We start from the raw sequence: 22,759 nt of genomic DNA on the forward strand, positions 1-22,759 counted from the left end.
GCCATCTATCGACACACGACTAAAACTCAAAATGAAAACGTATAAAGTTATCAAAAAATGTATATATATGGATAAATGATTTTATTATTTTTATATCATTTTGATCCATGTTCATTCACTGATATCTATGTGTTAAAATTGTTAAATGTGAAACGGTGTCGTCACGCCATCTAGCCGAGAATAGGCTAAAGGTGTGTGCGCCATCTATTCGAGAATGACTTTTACTTGAATTCAGAGGCACGTTTTTTCCTTAGACTTTATTCGTCTTATACGAAGTTACATATGTCTTTGGTAATAGGGTCCCGTTTTACCCTTTGGGGATGGAACCCTAAAAATCAAAGGGTCAAAAAGTTTCAACCGTATGAACCCCTTTTAGGAATAGTATTTCAAAAAATGTCGTCAAAGTTTCGTACACTGATTTAAGTCTTTCTGTAAAAATAACTTTGATGTCCAGCATAATGTAATAATTATAAGTATAAATGTATATACACTTGTATTCCTCAAACTATTTTGTTATGGTTAAAATATTATTTTTTCTGAGTTCCAAGCCTCAGGCTCGGCCTAATAGCGTGGGACTTGTGGATACGGTTTCTACTTAAAGCTTCAGAAACTCGAAAAATTCTGATCGAAAAGCCTGGAGAAATAAAATGCCGAGAAACCAGAAACCCTACTTGTCCCCACAAGCCACAAGTCGCTGATAAAATTATGTTTGGGTAGGTAATAAAATATTTTTTAACTTTATGATCTCATAATTACCAGGTAATCCTCGAAGACGTAGATATGCTAGAAATCAAGCCGGACCTCTTCACCCACACGTCCCAGTACTTCGACCTGATGCTCCAATACTGCGAGAAGCTTATCAAGGAGGGCAAGGCTTTCGTAGATGATACCCCGGCTGAGCAGATGAAGAATGAGAGAGAACAGAAGGTTGACAGCAAGAATAGGAACAACTGTGAGTTTTATACTAAATTAAACCTTCTTTTAATATCCCAGATTCTATAATGACAGCCCTAGTACAGTCAACTGTAAAAATATGGGTGTAGACAACTTACTGAATAAGTTTTTGGCAAAAATTTCATTTTTGGTACAAGCTTTTATCGCTGACTGTACTTTTCTTACGACAGAAAAGTCATACTCATCGAGACAATTCTAAAAACCCCTAACACAATTAGGTTGCGTTGTTTTATCACGGAGTTCCTATGGCCACCTCCTGTCTCCATCATCAGATCAGTTCGACAGTACCATACTATTGTATTGTCATCAGAACTACATACAGCTGCCAATTTTCATGACGCTACGATGCTTGGAAGATGGTTAAATTATTTACCTTAGATTAGTTAGATTCCATTACATGTTAGTTACATACAGGTCGAGAGTTCCTATGGCCACCTCCTGTCTCCATCATCAGATCAGTTCGACAGTACCATATTATTGTATTGTCATCAGAACTACATTAGCTGCCAATTTTAATCACGCTACGATCCTTGGAAGATGGTTAAATTAGTTACCTTAGATTCCATTACATAGTTAGTTACATACAGGTCGACCTAATAAAACCTTGTTAAACATATGTCCCATAGTTCTTAATTCACTGACATAAGAGTAATGGGACATATCTTTGAGATGATTTGTACACCCATATTTTTACAGTTGACTGTACCATAATTTGCCCAATATATCTGTCATTACAGTTTAAATTCGATCAATAAAACAGGATGGTTGGGTAGTATGGACAATCTAACTATCATTTTAGTATCTTGTATGTAAAAAAACAGTTTAGCTAAGCTCTGGCCGCCAGTTCAGTGGACGGTAGCATTGGCAGGGTCGCCATGAAACATTTAGGTTTATTGTTACTTCTCACACGTCTCATTTAGACCTGATGCAATACTGCGAGCTGATCAAGGATGGTAAGACTTACCTTTCCTTAGAAAAGAGCGTCACTCCTTCTGCTCTACTTTCTATAAGTAGAGTATGTGTAAAAACGCAAGAGTTAAAGGCGGCGAAAGAGATTGTAGACTGTCCTCCCTTATAGACGGTCTTCTCCACATTGACCTTAAAGGCGCGTTGTAATATAGAGATCCTTATGACAGACGGCACACCGCTTGCGTGACGTGTGCGTGCACGAGTCCAACAACTTAGCGCACACGCAGCCGGTGTGCTCTGGCCTTAAATCAGACAATTTTCAATGGCTACTTTTCTCCCCAGCGGTTCAAAAGAATATGCAACTGTGGGAAGAAATGAAGAAAGGATCATCCACCGGCGTTCAGTGCTGCGTCCGAGCCAAGATCGACATGCAATCAGCGAACGGGTGCATGCGAGACCCCACCATATACCGCTGCAAGCCTGAGCCACACCCTCGCACCGGCACACAGTACAAGTGAGTTGGCTAGCTCCGTCTTCTTTCTCGTTTCCTCATTGCTGAGGATCGCGACCACATGTCCATTTTGTGCGAGCATAAGCCATGTGGACTGCACGGTGCAGACTGAATGTTAACACCCTCCCACCGCGAAAATAAATAATAACAAACCACCACCAAAAGTACAAAACTAGACACGTGTTTCGCCTCTCTACGAGGCAACATCAAGAGATGCTGTCCAGCAACGAAAACAAATTTCGAGATGCATGGTGTAAGGACTATTGAGAGTTGATGGAATCTTAAGTGAACTAGGCTATTGGGTGAAAGCAATGGACTAAGTTCTGGGCTATGACTGTATTTAAAATAAATTATTTCACACCATGCATGAAATAAATAACCGGATAATTATTATAAAAACATAGATAACAGTTATTTTCAAACACAAGTTCTATTTAATAAATCGGATAGAAATATAAAAAGTACATGAGTTGACCGTGACGTCATTGTGTAATGTTTCATATAAATTCCATATTAGCAAATCGTTTTGACAGTTAAAAAGAAACTGATTTGACTAATAGGAGAATACTAATGATGTACACCATTCCAGGGTGTACCCAACATATGACTTCGCATGCCCCATAGTGGACGCCGTGGAAGGCGTCACGCACGTCCTCCGCACGATGGAGTACCACGACCGGGACCCGCAGTTCTACTGGTTCATCGACGCTCTGGGGTTGAGGAAACCTTACATCTGGGAGTACAGCCGGTGAGTAACGTGCCCCATAGTGGACGCCGTAGAAGGCGTCACGCACGTCCTGCGCACGATGGAGTACCACGACCGGGACCCGCAGTTCTACTGGTTTATCGACGCTCTGAGGCTATGAGGAAACCTTACATCTGGGAGTATAGTCGGTAAGTGATCACAGACAAGTGATCTTTCGTGTTTCATCGAGTAGAGTCAGAAAAAGAATTAAAAAAAAATCAATAAAAGGGATATTTCACAATAGTCAAATTACATTAAAACGACCCCCGCTGTTTGTAACCTGTATTGTTTTATTAACCGTTTTTACATCGGTTTTTTGAGCAAGAACAGGCGTGGCTCACTTCGCGATGTCGTCGCGGCGCTAGAAGCCGCGCACCGCTTCCGAACGGACGCCTGTTTGCGCTTGCGCCACCTAGTGGTCATATTTGTTAGAGAGTGTATCTTCTGTACCTAGTACTATTATTTATTCTGTGGCGAGAGACACTGAAGACTTCGCAACCTCCCACGGTCGAAACCCCTTACTGGTTGAAAGGCATTGCGATAGTTAAATACATAACAAGTGTCGTATTTCGAGCTGTCAGCGTATGCGTTTTAATAAACTAGTGACTCTGTGAGCTGAAGACCTCGCGAATCACCGTGATTACGTCATGTTGAAAAATTTCCAAAAAGCGACGATAAAAGTCTGAATAATTATCGAACCTGCTCACCAAATTTCACGAGAATCGGCTGAGAAATGCGACCTGTAGAGGGGAACATCCGGACGTACGAAGCTGGAACTGAGACTAGCGACGCTCGGTCAATAATAACATGTTTTATTCCAGATTGAGTATGACCAACACGGTGCTGTCTAAGAGAAAGCTGACGTGGTTCGTGGAACAGGGACTTGTCGATGGATGGTATGTAGACATTTTATTACAGTCATACCACCTCAAATCTAGAGTTAGACCAAGATATCTCTGCAGCGATTTTGATAGCGTAGATGCCGTAGATAGACTGTGCAAGTGTTATTTATACGCCATATTTTCATCGAATTTTGACTTTTAAAATAACATTTGCACAGTCTATGCTATCAAAATCGCTGCAGAGTTATCTTGGTCTAAGTCTACAATTTTTCTCGTTTTAATTTAATTTTACGGTTTAATTCGTCGTGTTTTTTTGTCACAAATAACAAAATTTTTCGTTTGGTGAAACAACATTTTTTAAGCGTCGTTTTCAGACACTTTAAACAATATAAACTTGCATTGAAAATAGAGGACAGCCGCCATCAGATATATCGGAGCGGCTGCGGTGCTCAAAAATATCTGATCACGCACTCTAGCGCCTTAACAATAGAGGCGTGTTCAGATATTTGTGAGCACCTTGACCGCTCTGGTATATCTGATGGCGATTTGACAAAGGCTAACTAATTTTTAGGGTTCCGTACCAAAAAGGAACCCTTATGGTGCGACTCTGTCCGTCTGCCCGTCCGTCTGTCACATCGCTAAATATCTCGAGAACTACTGAAGCTATCGATTTGAAATGGTTATGTTATGAACAACGCTAACCCAAACGCATTGATAGTGTATTTTTTTTTTTTTTTTCTAGGGACGACCCTCGCATGCCGACAGTGCGAGGGGTGCTCCGCCGCGGGATGACGGTGGAGGGGCTCCGGCAGTTCATCAAGGCGCAGGGCTCCAGCCGGTCCGTCGTGTTCATGGAGTGGGACAAGATCTGGGCCATTAACAAGAAGGTATTTTAAGATGTAGTAAAACCTCCACATAGGTGCAATTTTACTTGTAAAATTATACGTTTCAAGTTTCCAGCAGCACCATTATTCGACGCTTATCATGAATAGTGACACAAAACAAAATGAAATGCCATTCGACTTTAAATCTTACCAGTAAAAGATAGAATATTAAATGCAATAGCATTTCATTTTCAGTTGTACCACTGTTCATGATAAGCAACGTTGTATTAACACCATTTTGTACTATTATAGCCTAGATATACCCCTCTAAACCTTAATATTTTTAATTAATTTAACGGCCTCCTAGTCTAGTCCAGTCGATAGTGACTCTACCTACGAAGCAGAAGGTCCCGGGTTCGAATCCTGGTAAGGGCATTTACTTGTTCCTGAGTTATGAAATGAAATTATTTTTATTTATTATTAATTTCAATGAGTTGTTTCTCTCCCATACTTATACGGGAGCGCTTATGTGTGGTGATCTCGATTGTGTTATGTGCTGCGTCTAACAGAAGTTAAGGTGGTCTGTGGTTTCAATCTTGCTAGTAGAACTAATTCTATATGACTGTGCTTTACCTAATATGTGTCTTTATGTGGCTGTCGTTGTATCACCGAATGGGCGTGGGCGCTACGGTTTATTTTTCTTCTGCTTTGAATCTCTGTTTTGAATAGTGCCCTAGCCATTAACCAAATAAATATATGAGTTTAAAAAACACGCTGATTTGCTAATAACGTTTCCCCAGGTCATTGACCCAATCGCCCCGCGCTACACCGCGCTGGAAGCCAATCCGGTGCCCGTGAATCTAAAAGGCGTAAGCGCCGACTCCACTCTGACTGTGCCGCTGCACCCTAAGAACGCGGACGTAGGGTCCAAAGTCGTGTGGGTCTCGAGGAGGCTGCTGATCGACCAGGTCGACGCGAGGACGTTGAAGGAGGGCGAGAATGCAACGTTCATTAATTATGGGAATGTTATGATTGATAAGATTCACAAGTGAGTAGATTCACAGATTTTTATGATTTTATGAACCATGAAAATTTAAAAATATTAGGCGTTTTACACGATCGCCTCCTAGCCCAGTAAGTACGAAGCAAGAGGTCCGGGCTTCAATACCTAAAGTGCGCCGAAACGATTCCTCCCTACTGACGCCATTTTCCATAGCGCTGACTAGACGCCGACGCTCAAAAGATGCTAGTGTGGGGTGGCTCTAAGTATCTACTATGTCATCATCATCCTCGCTCCATCCCATTATTTAGGGTCAGCTCTCCTGATACATTCCCGCCATTCTGGGCGTCGTTGAGTTAATTCGGGTGTCAGTCCCATCGTCTTTAGGTCGTTTTCAACGGTCTTCATCCAGCCGGCGTATTATGGATGGCATTATCCATCTTTATCCACGTGATAAAATAACTGTCACTTTTTAACACCGTGGGATAGAAAGTGACGGACACCGTTTTATCACGCTGTCAGGTAGACAAGAACGACCATCATATCCGTACTGGTCATAGGTGGGCGTCCGCGCCCTCTTTTTCTACTAATCCTTTTATTCTATTTAATAGTCTGTGTCTTAGGGTGGTATTCCATCTGTACAATATCTTGGTCCAATGTCATTGCGTCTCACTCTCTCATTAAGCAAAAATGTGAGACAAAATACACATTGGACAGGTGGAATACCACCCTAGATTGCCCTAACGGAAGTTTTGTTATTAAAATCCGTCACATTTCATTTTTCTCAGATCCCCCGACGGCACAGTGACAAGTATCGACGCGACACCCAACCTCGACAACAAGGACTACAAGAAAACCCTCAAACTGACCTGGCTGGCCGACACCCCGCAATCTCCCCCCCTCGAAGTTTACTGCGTGTACTTCGACCATATCATATCCAAGGCTGTGCTGGGGAAAGATGAAGATTTCAAGCAGTATATCGGGCATCAGACTAGGGTATGTGTCATTTAAATCCTCTGTCTTTCAAATCCCATAGGTCAGTATCGAGTCAGTCAAAAAACGACCTTCAAGCTTAATAATTACAATTAAATTTAGAGGCGCTTGTGCTGAACCGATATCAAGCTGGCGGGACACTTGGGGTCAAGGTGTCATAATGTGGCCCAAAAGACATGTGATTTTATGTGTCGGCCGTTTCTAGTTTCTATGACAAAATAAATCATGTCTACAGACCAAGAATGCATGGTGTGAAGCTAAAAAAAAAGTTCACTTTTTTAAGCACATATACAGGAATATAGTATGAAAATGATGTCAGGCGCGCATACATTTCGCTCGTATTTGTTCATGTAGGTACTTATACATGTATTATTAAAATGTACAATGTAAACCACCTACTCATTAAGTGAAATGTAACATTTCTTTTGAGTAAATAAAAATGTTTTTAACCAGAAATTCGTCGAAAAATCAGGATGGTTGGATAATATGGACAATCTGGCTGTCATTTTAGTATCTTGGATGTAAAAACACAGTTAAACTAAGCTTGGCCGATAGTCCAGTACAAGGCAGCATTGGCAGGGTCGCCATGAAACGTTTAGGATTAATGTTACACGTCTCATTTAGACCTGATGCATTACTGCGAGCTGATCGAGGAGGTTAAGGCTTACCTTTCCTTAGAAAAGAGCTTCACTCCTTCTGAACAATGAATGAATGAAACAATGAATTTTCTTCCAGTGGGAAATCCCCATGATCGGCGAGCCTGAGCTCTCGAAGCTGAAAGTGGGCGACATCATCCAGCTGCAGCGGCGCGGCTTCTTCCGCGTGGACGCCGCGCCGGCGCCGCGCTCCGCGCACACGCAGCGCGCGGCGCCGCTCGTGCTGCTGCACGTGCCCGACGGACACACCAAGGAGATGCCCGGACAGGTTAGTTTTATTCATTTTCTCAAACTTGCAAGGAAATGTTGACATGACTTACTTCAAATAAAGAGAATAGAGTGTATAGAGGCGGATTGACAAAGTAAATTATGTAGCCACTGTAAATTTACTGCCATCTTTCGACAGAAGATTAAAACTGTTAGAACGCCATTTGATTTTAATCCTTATTTTTTGACTGATACGAGTATGTGTTAACTTGTTAAATATTAATATTAACGCCATCTACTCGCCAAAGGTATGGTGCAATATTATACTCTCATCTACGCCTCTCATATACGTACTCGTGCCGGGGCCCGGCTGGTCAACGACACCTTCTCGTAGCTCATGAGGCCCTGGTACTTGTGTAGCGCTAAATTACATTTTTAATCAGTTTTTTCTCGATTTTGGCCACCGTAGCCTATGGATATCATTGCAAGTTTGAGAAAAGCACTATACACATTTCAGCGAGAAACGGGGTTGCCGGCGGCGTATCCCTATCCGTAATATCTACTTGGCCTGCAATGCAACCCTTCGTTTCCCGGCCTCTATAGTAATGTACTAATTCCTCTCAAGTGTGTTGAAAAACGTCGTATGAGACATGTGTGCATTAGTTATTACACACATCGGATTTCTTATTGCGGCCACACCAAGGAGATGCTCGGATACGTCAGTTAGTATTTTTAGAACATCAAAATTGTATTGTAGGCTTCGACAAACGACGGAAGTGTAAACGTTTCGCAAACGCTGCATTAATCACGAAATAAGCCGAAAAACATGTCTAGACATAGACAGTCTATGATCTTCAGAACGAGCGATTGTTAGGCCGTTTTAGGTCAGGATTCGTTCCGAGTTCAGTGACTTGGACCATCTTTCTATATAGGACGTTCTCTTTTAGCGTATTAGGGGTCGTCCAGAAATCATGTGATTATATTTGGCCTATTTTTGAGTACCCCCTCCCCCTTGGTGATATTTGGTGATTTTAACGCAACCCCCCCTGCAACAAGATCACGTGATAATTATATAATGTAAATACGCATATAAAATAGAGCGGATTATTTGATCTGATTAAATTTTTGAGTAATATTGTTGTTTTTGGCTTTCCCGCTTTGAAAAAAAATTACACGTGATATCTGCTCTGATCCCCCCTCCCCCATCGTGATCATTCGTGATATTTTGCTTACCCCTACCCTCCCTCTAAACGATCACATGATTTCTGGACGACCCCTTAGATCAGTCAGCGTTTTTCAAAGTGTGATCTAAATTTTGCGCATTTATGTGATCTTACTACGTAAGTGCTATCAACACAGGGGGTCTTGTAAGAAAAAATAAGACGTGGTCGACTCCCCCTAAATTGGTTTACATAATTGATAAATGGTGCCTTGGTTTGGATAACAAATTTGTTGTATTGTCGAAAATAAAAACTCCAAATAGAAAACTTAAAATTTACTCTTCACATAACAAAATTAAACAAATCAAACGTAAACATTCTCCTATAATCTTCACTTAACTAATCAACACAATAGACGCCACGCCGTGGTTCAGGCAGACCGAAAAGAAGATGGCGGGACGACTTGGACGCATTCTACCCCAAATGGTGGGAAAATGCCGATGACAGGATCGAGGGGAGAAAAAGAGGGGAGGCCTTTGCCCAGCAGTGGGACACCAAAAAAGGCAAATAAAAAAAATCGAATCAACAGTCATCGAAGGACTCGTAAATGAAAGGGTTAGCGAACACGAATTCAATAGCGATCCTGCACCGCGGATGCATAACTAGCATATTATGAAGGAGGTCCAAAAACGCGCGGAGTTTCCTCTTGTCCTCTCGCTTGCTCGCCACGTCTCTCTCTTTCCCCCAATCGGCGGTGTATACTTGGTATAGGGTGGCATTCAGTCTCCCGTTGAATTCGATCTCATTTATTATGATTTTCTGGAAAAATAATTGATTACATTGTTATTGACTTACTTCCATATTCATAAACGCGCTATAAACCTCAATTAGCTAATAATCATTTGTCTTTATCTGTCATTTTGACTTATGTATTTGTAAGAAAGGGATAAAACATAATTTAACCAAATCAGGCCCGTAAAGTTTTATGAATAAGGGGGTTATAAGGGGGGGGGGGGGGGAAGTATCATCGATTGTGTATGTGTAGTCTTATCGTGCTTCAAATTCGACAACTAATGTAGATAGCGAGGTACAGTCGACGTCAAAGATATGTCTACACTTTTGCACCTTACTCCTTTGTAATAAGGCGAAAAATGTAAACATAACTTTGACGTCGACTGTACAACTCTGTTACATTATGCGGTACTTTTGCTGTCTAAAATTGACGTTGGACTATTCACAAAATATTGTTTAAAAAAAACATATCTCTTTAGCTGCCGTTTCACGAGATTTATGATATTCACATGTCTTAAATAAAACAAACAATAACTCTTTGGTTAAAAGCGTAGGACTGTAGGTAGTTAAACTCTGACCACTCTAAATTTGCACAAACTTGGCAGTAAGTATACATATCCCTATAATCACCATACTTATCTCTTTGTATGAAAACTTAGCGTGATCCGACTAATAAAAGTTTGTAAAAAAAATACCTCTTTACTCCCAACAATTTTCGTAAACGCCGTGCCCCTGAAATGCGCATTCCTAAACTTGGACTCCATCAACATCTCCATAGGAATAGCACCGAGCGAACACAACTGCTGGTACAATATATTATTATTATAAAACCCAGGGAAGAGCTTCCTATAGGTCGCCATCTCGTACATAACTAGCGCTGTCGACCACACGTCTATCCCGTAGCCGGCGGGATAGCCTAGTATGAGCTCTGGGGCCCTGTAGTTGACAGTGCCGGTGTTGGGTAAGAGGTTGCTGTCTTTGAAGTAGGTTGCTTGGTCGAAGCCGCAGAGTTTTATTCGGGTTTGGGATGAGTTGATGAGGATGTGGCTTGGTTTTATATCTGCAAAAAATGACAAAACAAATAACATCGGAAAACATTATCTATTGTTTATATAATTTTGAAGAGGAAAAGGACGAGCGCTTCTCCATACAAACGTAGACCCCATCTTTCTTTCCGGATATTGACATTATGGAAATAGTACATTGTGCAACTTGGGGCGTAAGTTGAATATTGCAAACGAGAGTAAGTTATGTAGACTCGAGTTTGCAATATTATTACGCCACGAGTTACACACAATGTTTTTCATCACACTTGCGATACAAAAATTAAGTATAAAGACAAAAAACTGTTAACTATGGCACTAGAAACTTCATAACTCCCTAGGGAGAACGCTTTTTCTATAACTCCCGCTAAACCTGCGTGCAATTCCACATTTACTGAGCGAGTGTGATGAAAATATTTTTACATAATTTTATGTATATTAGCCATGGTCATGTCCCTTCGTTTGACTTAATTCCATAAAAAATAAGAGCGATAAACACGGAGGCCAGGGACATAGCTATGGTTGATATAAATCAAATTGTGTCAAAATATTTCCAATTATATTAATAACCACAGAGGAAAATGAGTACTAGGTATACGTTTTACAGAAAGGGGATTTCGCGCGGTCGTCCAATTTCGTCTTAAGCTGGTTTTAGTGTCATGCGGACCGTCCGTGCGGATCGCTCCGCACCGGGCCAATATGTATTAAGTTCAGGGAGCGTTATAGAGTAAAGCTGACGGGTCCGCGCGGACAGCTTTCTCATACAATTTGGCGGTGCGGAGCGATCCGCACGGACGGTCCGCGTGACACTAAAACCAGGCTTAAGTTCATGTTTTTATTGCCGACTGTACAGTGAGTATTAAATAAATGAATAAATATTATGGGACATTTTTACATGTCCATTTTGTCATGTGACATGTCTATGAAACACATTGTTACATTTGTTAGACATATGTTCTATGAAAAAGCAAAACTCTTAGATCTATTTTTAACTCCTGACCTCATTGCGAGGCAAGTAGCAAACGAACGACGAAGTGAAGAGCGTAACTCTTATCTATTTGGGTGAGCCGAGCACAATCAGGACGTTATAAGCAAGAAATTAATTACCTTTTACACACTTAAAACTTAAATCAAACGATTCAGGACGTTCCTCGTAGTTTGAATAGCCGTGCACAGATGTAGTGCATAATTGTTTTCCATCGTATTTTCTCGGAACCGTTCGTATTTGTACTACTTTAGATAACTTCAGTACCTACTATTTGTACCGAGACTGACTGAAATAGCAAGACACGTTCGTACGTTTTCGTGAAAATAAGATGGATAATAATTATGCACTACAACTGTATATAAATACGAGGTAGAAGAAGAAAAAGCCACTCCCATACAATCGAAGTTACGCTCACGTATCACAGAAGAAAAAAAATTAAAAAATCGAATATACAAAACCTTAAAACCTCTCGCGTCGAATGATGGTCTCTATAACAGTTCATTAGGGTTCCGTACCCAAAGGGTAAAAACGGGACCCTATTACGAAGACTCCGGTCCGTCTGTATGTCTGCCACCAGGCAGTATTATCTCATGAATCGTGATAGATTTTGAAACATTTGAAATTTTCACAGATGATGTTATTCTGTTGCCGCTATAACAACAAATACAAAAAACAGAATATAATAAATATTTCCCCAACAACCAACGTGATTTTTTTGCCGTTTTTTGCGTGATCGTACGGAACCCTTCGGGTGCGAGTCCGTCTCGCTGTCTGTCGCGTAAAATATTGTCATTTTTGGCAAATTTTGCACATTATATTTTATAGTTTTTCATATAAATCAAAGTAGTAAAAATCAATTTTTGTCAATCATTTTTTAAACTAAGCCTAACCAAGAGACGACGGGGCTGTCATAGGAACCATCATTCGACGTGAGAAGTATACCTAGTCAATACCAAAGTAAAGGTAAACGCATACCTGAATGTATGATATTATTGTTCCTCAATATAGTAACAGCAGAGACCAACTGTCTGCTCAAAATCTGCACATGATCAATGTGAAAACTTCTTTTGTTCTCAACAATGGCTTGCTGGAGATTCATGGGATAATACTCCATCAAGTAACACCATAACCCAGATGCCACAAATCCGGTGATCAAACGGACACAGTTGAGATTGTTCTCTGGAACGCCGTTTTGCAGTTCCATCATCATATTTTGCTTCTGAAGGCCTACGTTGTAACCGTCGAAATGTTTTCTGAAAGGTATAAAAAAATGTTCAGAAAGATAAAAGTCCGCATTGAATCGGATCCGATTTTGATAAATGTGTAAGAATCACTGCTAGAAAACCTACTGTCAAATATATAAAAAAAAACCGCATCCAAATCTGTTCACCCATTTAAGAGTTACGGTGCCACAGGCAGACACACACATTCACATACATATAGCAGTCAAACTTACAAGACAACTCTTAAAAAGTAAGAAGTACTGTGTTTTTTGCAAATAAATGGATAAGAAATAGTTAATATGCACTTACTTCAATACTTTTATAGCATAATCCAGTTTGCTAGAATCTTTGCAACGATATATTTTGGAGTATTTTCCATATCGTATTACGTCTGTAACTATGCATTTTTCTCCCAAATACAAAAACATTTCTGATTCCAGTGTTTGTATAAATTTGTTATTGGCTATACAGCGGCTTCTTTCGACTCCCGGGTGTTCACTATCTTTGTCAACTTCTTTTTCTTTATTGTGCGCCTTTGTATCAAGTTTTGTGCTAACATTCTGTGTTTTTGTATCTGGTGTAAAATTTTCGGGAATATCGTCCGCTGCTGTTGGTTTTTTACTTGGAGGCTTATCAGATGTTTTTGTATCAGTATTACCGGCTACTTTAATTGTATCCTGTAAATTATCTTTCTTATCTTTGCTATGTATGCTTGTTGTTCCATGTTGTGTTTTATTTGTTACCTTATCTTGAATTAAAGTTTTTTCACTTTCCGAATTAATTTCAGTATTCGTATTGGTTTTAATTTCGATGCAAGTATCTTTCAGTGCTGTTTTGCCAGGCTTTCTTTGTTCAACCATAGTTATATTTTCACTATTAGCGTCCTGATTACTTTCATCTAACTGGCTAGTATCGATACTTTCTTCAATGTCGTAGTCTGTGTCTAATATTAATACTGATTCTGAGTTTACGCCAGTAGGTTCAATAGTTATTACTTCATCTGATTTCACTGGGCAAGTTTCCTTAGCAGACTGTAGGTCTTCTTCATTTGTATCTAATATTAATATTGATTTAGAATTTTCTCCAGCAGGTTCTATAATTCTTACTTCATCTTTTTTATTTGGCGAAATTACCTGGTTAGGCTGTATGTTTTCTGCATTTTCGTCTTTCGTCGGCTGTTTGTTATTAACTTCTGTTTCATGTTCACTGTCTGAATCTTCAATTAAAATAACATCAGGATCTGGTTTAATGCACGTCAATATTTCAGTTGTATTATGGTCAGAAGTCTTGACTGTCTCCATTTGTTTAATCTTAGTTTTGTAAGGCGTATTCGAATACTTTGTAACTGCCGACGACTTTTCAACTTCAGAACGTTTTACATTATTTTCATCGGTATTATTGTTCATAGAGGCAATAAAGGACTTAATCGCATTTATTTCTACATTACTATTATCTTGAAGAGCATCTATAAGATCGTTGTGATCAGAGTAAATATTACTATCAGAATTCGACGTTGCCACAGGTATTTCAGAACTTAGATGTTGTTTTATGATGTCTGAATGGTCCATTTTCTTCACTAACAGCAAATCGTTATCTGTATGTGTTTTCTCAGCTCGTTCAGAATTATTCTCTAGCATTGTAATCAAATTTTTATTGTCGTTTATTTCTATATCAACATTTGCTTTACTCATATTCATCGCGGTAGATTCTTGAGCTTTATCAATTGGTATATTCCTATTGTGATCAGAGTTGGTACAATTCTCAGAACTCGTATTTACCGTAGGTACTTCCGAAGATAGAGCCCGTACGTTATTGTCTTCAGAATTGTAATTCTGGAATATATCCGTTTTGGTTCCAGGACTGGCGCTTTGTTCTGTAGTTGTATTATCTAACCCTGTACTTATATCCGACTTAATTGTGTTTTGGGTTTCTTCACAGCAGGCACTGTAATCAATAAAAACAACCAATAAAATATAGAACATTTGGGCTATTTGGAGTTTTACCCCCTTATTCATAAACGCGCTACAAACCTCAGTTAACTAATAATCGTTTGTCCTTATCTGTCATTTTGACTTATATACACCGTGTTTTTTTTGATTTCCGTTAATTTCAAGGGTGCATTCCTGAGCTTAAATCAAGTAACTTTCTCAAAGACACCGATGTTCTAATTAAGTCCATTTCGGAGATAATCCATAATTTATTTTTTTCCTATAAGGCCTCTACAAGCGTGTACACTTGCCTTAGGGCCGGCTTACATATTGATTAGTGTTTAGAATGAGTTCATACATTTGCTACAAACTTAAGTACAATCTCGGTCGATTGATGTACGAAATGACATTGATATGTCACAGATTTCAATTGTTTGGTTGAGTTAAATGTAATGCCCGTGTTACAACAACGCTATATGCTACATTTAATTACTTTTTAAACAAAAAAAAACAAAAAAGAAAACAAAAAAAAATTTTTTTTTGAAAATTAACTATGCCATTTAGTTCTTATAAACGTACTTAACTATACCCCGAAGTTAACGGAATTCAATAAAAACACGGTGTATTTGTAAGAAAGGGATAAAACATAATTTAACTAAATCAGGCCCGTAAAGTTTTATGAATAAGGGGGTTAGACATTAACAAACTAACCAATTTTTATCGACTGTTGGCAGCAATGTAGGTTCTTGGCGATATTCTGTTTTATTTTCGGCAAACTCATCTTTACACATACTTTCATTTGTATTAAATATCACACTTTCTTCACTAGCCATAGCTTCTATTATCGTATTGTTGTTTGATATGATGTGTTGTGCGTTGATATCACCAACGGTTTCTTCCTCATTCATTTTTCTGGTACAGTCTTTACACTCATTTAGACTTTCAGCTATTTCATCTACATTGAAGTCATCAAGGAAACTAAGGTCCATATTTTCCATTGTCTCGACCTCACCTTTGGTTGATTCTTCATCACTTGAATCCCCGTGGCCAAATACAATATTGATTTCTAGCTTTATTTTTTTACATTTTTTATCTTTAGGTGACGATTGCTTACGCGCCAATTTCTTTACCGGTGACTTTTTCATTGTAGGTTTTTCTTCATTGTCGTCTTCCGCATTAAATGATATAATTAAATTTTCCTCGGGCACAAATCGGTCTCCGTTTGGCACTGTGGTGAACTTGTCTTTCTTGTGAATATGGTTCCAGTTATAGTCTTCTTTTCGGTAATGGATTTTAGGATATTTACACTTAAGTTTTGTTCTTAAATCAACGTCTAAACCTCTTTGCACAAGTTTTTCTGAATTTTGACAGTGATAATCAGGTTTTTTGGTCGATATTTTTTCATAATGCGAGTGATAATAGCCTGACTCTTTATGGTAATACTTTTCAGAATTATGAGATTGAGGGTCTGTTTTTATTCGGGAAACGACGCTTTTGATAGGGGAGATACTTTTACTTAATCTTTCATCATGGACAGATTTACACGTTGTCATTTTGGCTGTGTTAGTATCAGGCGAAGACAATTTAATTTTTTTAGTCTTACTTCCCGAATATTCACCTTGACCCGTTTTTTTTTCTGTGGCACGTTTCTTTTTTAGTTTTTCATTAATATCTTCCTTTGTTAAAACAGTTCGCGGCAAATGCGTTTCTTTGTTTATGACTGGCTTGTCCTTAGGTTTTTTTGACTGGATTTCTTGGCTTCGACTGTCTTTCGATTTAGTATGTTTTTCTAATTTACTGACTTTTTTAGATATATCTGAAATATGTTCTTTTTTCGTTTTAAGTTTAGTAGAAAAAGTAGGCTCTTTTTTATTCTTTAATTTATACATATCTTTAATAGTTTTAATATGAGCAATAATAGCTTCATTTGTTTTACGAGTTATATTTTCGTTTGTGTTTCTGGACGGGCTGGGGTCTTTATAATCCCTTGGCTTAGTTGTTTCTTTGATTGCTTTAAGCTGTTTAATTACCTTAACATGCTTAGGTTGATCGTTTTCTTTGTTGTTTACCGGTTGACTTTGATGAGTTTCTTTATATTTAGGTGGCATTCGTTCAACACATTTTGTTGTATATTGTTTATCAATGTGCTGAACTGTAACTTTCTTTTTCAGCTGTTTTATTTCATTGCCATTTTTGGGTTGTTCGGTATTTTTGTTAATCTTTACCTGAGCTTTGTCTTGGTTATTTTTGTACTGGCTATTATTCAATTCATGTTTTAATTGATTTGGCTTTTTATTCTTATTTTTGTCGGCAATTTGTTTGGTTGTTGCTGTAGTTGGGGTTGAAATTTTATAATGGTTTGTTTTAATGATCTCGTTATTATTTTTTGATGATGAAATGAATGCCTGTTTTTTTGGTATAATGCTGTTTTGTATACAAATGCTATTGGTGATATTTGGCCTAGCAGTTTCTTTGTCTGTTACTGGGTGAATTGAAAGCTTATTGTATTTTGATTGCATGGGTATCTTGTAATTTTTTGGCAAAGACGGTTCTTTTCGTACATCTGTAGTACTTGTTGATATATTATTGTTGGTGTTACAATTTGGCTTACCAGTTTCTTTGGCTATGGTGGGTTGAGGTACAGGTTTAGGTTTTATAAGATTGATGTTAATCTTTGGTTGAGAATTTTTTTTCTCCATTATTATCTGATCTGATTGTGTGTTAGTTTGATGTTGAATAAGAGTATTTGGTAAAGTAGTTTCTCTGTTTCCTGGTATGGTTTCCGTATGTGTGAGATGGGACGTTGGTTTTGACGCCAAGCAATAAATCTGTCGAAAAAAAGGGAATTACCAAATGGTGAGTGTGTAACATTTCTTAGATAAATTCAATACATTTTCTTAATTTTTCTACACTGCCATGGTAGGGTTGTATAAAGGTATATTTCATAAAGAACTGTTTTTGGTATCATTCTACTTCTTTTGTTCGAGTCGATGTAGTATGTGTAAATATTGATAATTTATTTCCGACAAACAGTTTATAGAATAAATACATCTGGAAACTAAAATTAATTTTTCATTAGTTATGTTAACATCATCATAACATAGGAAATAGCAATCATAAACATACTGAAAAAATACTGACAAAAAAATTGGCTATTTAAAAAAAAACTTGATTCTAAAGATGATGATGGAATATTTTGTCCAATAGCAAAAACAAATATTCTGTACAGGGGGCCTAGTCAAGATGGCAATCGTACATCGACAAACGCCAAACGAAAATAATGTATTGAGATGACATGCTACGAAAGGGGTCATCCATTAATTACATCACACGAATTTGAAGTTTTTTTGACCCCTTCCCCCCTCTTTGTCACACCTGGTCACATTTGGCTAACCCCTCCCCCCTGGTGTGACGTCACAAACACGAAGCGAATAGGAATAAAAAAACATCCATAAAAACGATTATCATTGCAAAACTAGTTATTTAACTATTAACAGCGAATAAAAAAGTCAAAACCATTTTCGGTTACAGATGTAGTTAACCCTAGAGTAGTCGCGCCTCTCCGTGTAACGCGAGTGCTCGCGTAGGGATCATTTTGCCGCCTATAATTAACTTGAGTTTTTGTTTAATTTAATAACTAAATCCTTTTGTAAAAATTTTTATGGGATAAAATAAATTTGAAACTGTTAGAAAAAGTAACCTGTGTTGTAATTTTATACTTTTAAAAAAAATCAGGAAATCTTAGGTAAAAAATTTCAAATCGTGTTACGGCCTTTGCCTTAGCTTACATAAAAAAAAGAAATATTGATATTTTTAACAAAATTATACGTTTTGATTATCTCCTATATACATTTTAGCAAAACAGTCCTGGTACATGGGTATACAATGTACGTTGCACAGTAACTTTGCACTTATATTGTGCTCTTTTTGGACCTTCTATTTTCCTTGGACGGGCATAGTGCACATAATGTATATTCTCCACCTGAGGGTGTATTTTGGTGTTCAGATGACACAAAACAGGAGATTTGGTTCCCTAATTGTTTCTGTAAAGTATTTACGTTAGTACTTTTGATTATATGTGGTATAAACATAGCTCGAAGAATTTCTTTCAAAAATCTTTCGTCACAATAACATGTGCGTAGTAATTTAAAAAAATGAGAACGAATCAAATAATTTTATCTATTATTTTTACTTTGTTAATATCAAAATAATCTTAAACTTAATAAAAACTATTAATATTTTGACTTAGGAAAAAAAACGGACCCCAAATTTTACTTACGTGAGTAGTCGCGCGGTGAGCAATTTGCCGCCAAACGCGACACAGTGGCAGCAACATTTGCTTCCTGCAGTCACACACGCACGAAATTTCTCCAAATTTGGAAAATAGAGAGTTAAAGAACAGGGGGGCAGCTACTAGGACGCATGGCCTTGACAAACGAACTGTTTTCAAGTAATCACAGTTTTTTCGCCGAGGGCGGCAAAATGCTCATAGCGCGAGCACTCTAGGGTTAAAGTGACGTCATTAAGTTTGTCTCCCCCTTGTCACATGTCCATTTTCTTGACCCCCCTCCCCTTAGAGCATTTAGTAACTCGGCAGAGGGGTAAGCTCTTAATGGCCACTCCAGTTATTAAATGCTCTAAGCCCCTCCCCCCTAACCGTGTGACGTAATTAATGGATGAGCACAAAAGTCACGTGACTTTCATAAATTATTTAAGTTTTGATTGTCGTTTTGAATCAAAGATTGTCATCTTGGCTAGGCCCCCTGTTATGGAGCATTTTTTTTTTCTTACTATACAACAATATAAAACAGCCGTCCCCAAACTATATGTCTGGCCCGAGAGCCTACCAAATTGAAAACTGCCAAATTCTATACATCCAGCCTGTGAAAAGGTAACAGAGTGGAGGCCTGGCCCTCGGATCAAAATGAAAATGCCTTTAGGCATTAAGTGCCATTTGTACATTTTTTAGTATTTTTAGCAATAAAGTTTAAATAAATAAATAAATTAAATGTTTGAAGACACCTGATATGAAATATTTGGAAACAAAGTTTATAGTCCACTTAGAACTAAGCAGTTCAAGGGGTTCCAAGAATTTCATTTGGGTTTTAATATTTATATGAGGTCAATGTGTGCCTGCGGGATAAGTGTGGCTGGCTTTCACATCAGGGCCTGTTTACATATTGATAAATGTTTAAGAATCCATACATTTGCCACTAAACACAATTAGCACATGTAGTAGTACGCCACACTTACCCATATTGACCTCATTAGTTATTTTATTCCAAGACCTAAAATTGATCTGAGTCTAGCCATGTTCGTAGAACATTCTTGCGTTATCACTTATCAATTATCAAAAACGGCCTCCTAGCCTAGTCGGTAGTGACCCTGCCTACGAAGCAGGAGGTCCTGGGTTTGAATCCTGGTATGGGCATTTATTTGTGTGTTCATCACAAATATTTTTTAAATATATGTGTATATTATATATATTGTTGTCTAGTACCCATAACACAAGCCTTATTGAGCTTACTGTGGTACTGGGTCAATCTGTGTAAAATTGTCCTATAATATTTATTTATTTATTATTTATTTATGTAATTGTATTATCATTTTATAAACTGAAATTTCGAATTTACTCAATCAACACAGAAATGAGACACTTTTTGCAAAATATAAATCAACAGAAGTTGTACCATAAAAATGAAAGTAACTTTTATTCATAGAATTTATACCATAATTAGACTAACTGTTTTTTTTCTGGATATTATTGTTTTCTGCAGAAACCCAGGTTGTGTCTGTTAAAAACTGTTTAGAAAGCTGACCAGTCTAGCTGGTATTTGGCAGTAAAGGAAATCATGTCTCAATTCTAACTCACTACATTTCATTGAAATAATGTAATCCCCACTCCTATGGAACTTCACATACACCTTTGGATTACACAGAAAGCAACTGGCAAAAATCAACTAAAATGTTATACTTCAGTCCTTAGAATTTAGATACAAACCCAGGGTTAACCTGCCCTCTGGGTTTATGACCTCTACTTTGGCATACCACTAGCAGAACTTTCAATTTGATTTATCTTAGGACTAATAAATGAAGTTGGCAGGTTGGTACAGTATAATTCACACTTGTATTGTAGTTCGGGCGATTTTCCCCAACTGGACGACTAGCGCCTATTTTGCGTGACGGGGGTGGGGGGTATGCTAGCCCTGCCAGCCCAACTCCTCAAGGAATCCTATCAAACCTGTGATGTTGAGTTCCTTCTCACTCGGGGAGATCTCTGGGAGATCTGAGAGGGCAAAAGCCCTATATGGAGGCACTCCACTGCATTCCAGCACCACATGAGAGGTTGTCTCTTCTGTCTCCATGCACCCTAGCCATAGCACACTTATCACTAACTAAGTTATCACAAACTTACTCTGTCAAACTTTGTTGAAGTCCCACCAATACTCTGAAGATAATTAGTTGCCCAACTTGTTGGTGACCTTTGAACTTTGCGTACATCAATCAGGACATCATTATTTCTGCCACTGAAATTCAGTTTTGCACCAGATTTTCTTGCAAAAACACTAGTATGACTATTAATGCTTGGAGTAGGAGCAGGCAAAGGAGCATCACTTTCTTTGACTTTCTTAGGTGGGGGTTCGTAGAGCGTATCGATGTTATCAATAGGGACAATCACAAGATTTGGACTGTCCTCCTGGGTAACGTAAGGCTTCTTCGACATTTTACACAGAAATGGAAATAAAAAGTCACGTTTGCAAGACCCGCTCGTTCATTTGTTACTCGATGTTCGAAAGTGCAATAAAATCAAAGAAGGTAGGTAAACAAATTCGTTCTGTCAGCAGAAAAAACAGTTTCGCAAAGTCTGATAGGAAATGCTGAACTTTTGACTTAAATTAGCACATTTCGTAAATAATACGCTTGAATTGGATATTGTCATACATTGACATTCCATAATTCTTACATTTAGTCGTTTAGAATAATATCAAAAACAGAACTAACATAGAAATGTTTACGAATCAACTTAATATTGACGGTCAGTCATGATAGATTTGAAATACGACTCGCGCACATTTTATAACCTTTCCGAAGCTAGTTCCATACTTAGTTTACGACCTTGAGATATAATTAATTAATGTTTATATTGACAAAGTTGTTGTCAATACTATAGTTGTATTTTAAGGTAAACTTCCGCCCGACAAAAATCACTTTGAAACTATTGTTTGAATTGTCACCCGCGATAAGTTTTTTCTCGTTTTGATCCCTCTTGACATTGACAGATAGTTTGTAGGTGTTGCCAGGTATCTTTATCGATTCCCTCAAGTTCTTGTGCTTACCATGTCTCGACTCATCTTGTAAACCATGTTTTTAGGGTTCCGTACCCAAAGGGTAAAAACGGGATCCTATTACTAAGACTCCGCTGTCCATCCGTCTGTCTGTCACCAGGCTGTATCTCATGAACCGTGATAGCTAGACAGTTGAAATTTTCACAGATGATGTAAGTATTTCCGATGCCGCTATAACAACAAATACTAAAAAGTACGGAACCCTCGGTGGGCGAGTCCGACTCGCACTTCTCCGGTTTTTACATCCTAGATCCTTCCTAATTAACCGTTAATATTGCTAGAATATATGTATACGCTCAACTTGAAAGAGTTGCTACTTATTATACGAACAATAAATAAAATTGTTCCCCATAGTAATTTTGAAATCACAATTAAAAAACCGGACAAGTGCGAGTCGGACTCGCCCACCGAGGGTTCCGTACTTTTTAGTATTAGTTGTTATAGCGGCATAGACTTACATCATCTGTGAAAATTTTAACTGTGACGGACAGACAGACGGACGGACAGCGGAGTCTTAGTAATAGGGTCCCGTTTTTACCCTTTGGGTACGGAATCCTAAAAAAGACTTATTTATTTAATCTGGGGGCACGGGAGTGCCCCCGCCAAGTCGAGCAAAACAAAGAGGCATTATACCAGGG

At 38.4% G+C, this 22,759-nt stretch overlaps 2 protein-coding genes across 3 annotated transcripts in view; one reads left to right on the top strand and one right to left on the bottom strand.

Moving 5' to 3' along the window:
* The window catches only part of LOC134799152 (bifunctional glutamate/proline--tRNA ligase), a 102,709-nt gene that overhangs the window by 5,864 nt on the left and 74,086 nt on the right, over positions 1 to 22,759 (top strand). The window contains exons 6-13 of the mRNA XM_063771559.1: positions 760 to 952; positions 2,206 to 2,377; positions 2,964 to 3,122; positions 3,941 to 4,015; positions 4,704 to 4,848; positions 5,586 to 5,833; positions 6,574 to 6,781; positions 7,514 to 7,702. Coding sequence (XP_063627629.1) covers positions 760 to 952; positions 2,206 to 2,377; positions 2,964 to 3,122; positions 3,941 to 4,015; positions 4,704 to 4,848; positions 5,586 to 5,833; positions 6,574 to 6,781; positions 7,514 to 7,702 — 1,389 coding nt within the window. The remainder of the gene's footprint in view (positions 1 to 759; positions 953 to 2,205; positions 2,378 to 2,963; positions 3,123 to 3,940; positions 4,016 to 4,703; positions 4,849 to 5,585; positions 5,834 to 6,573; positions 6,782 to 7,513; positions 7,703 to 22,759) is intronic.
* Positions 9,120 to 21,717, bottom strand: LOC134799081 (serine/threonine-protein kinase PRP4 homolog). Of its 2 annotated transcripts, none has more exons than XM_063771457.1 (6): positions 21,191 to 21,717; positions 15,510 to 17,603; positions 13,157 to 14,793; positions 12,600 to 12,877; positions 10,289 to 10,653; positions 9,120 to 9,620 (listed from the first exon to the last, which is right to left on the bottom strand). In XM_063771457.1, the coding sequence occupies exons 1-6, from the start codon at positions 21,497 to 21,499 to the stop codon at positions 9,384 to 9,386; spliced, it is 4,920 nt and encodes a 1,639-aa protein (XP_063627527.1). In that variant the 5' UTR covers positions 21,500 to 21,717; the 3' UTR covers positions 9,120 to 9,383. The 2 variants fall into 2 exon arrangements, with proteins under 2 accessions (XP_063627527.1, XP_063627526.1); XM_063771456.1 differs by having other exon boundaries at positions 13,157 to 14,791; positions 15,487 to 17,603; positions 21,191 to 21,716.

Source organism: Cydia splendana, chromosome 18 (genome assembly GCF_910591565.1).
Source record: "Cydia splendana chromosome 18, ilCydSple1.2, whole genome shotgun sequence".
Lineage (NCBI taxonomy): Eukaryota > Metazoa > Arthropoda > Insecta > Lepidoptera > Tortricidae > Cydia > Cydia splendana.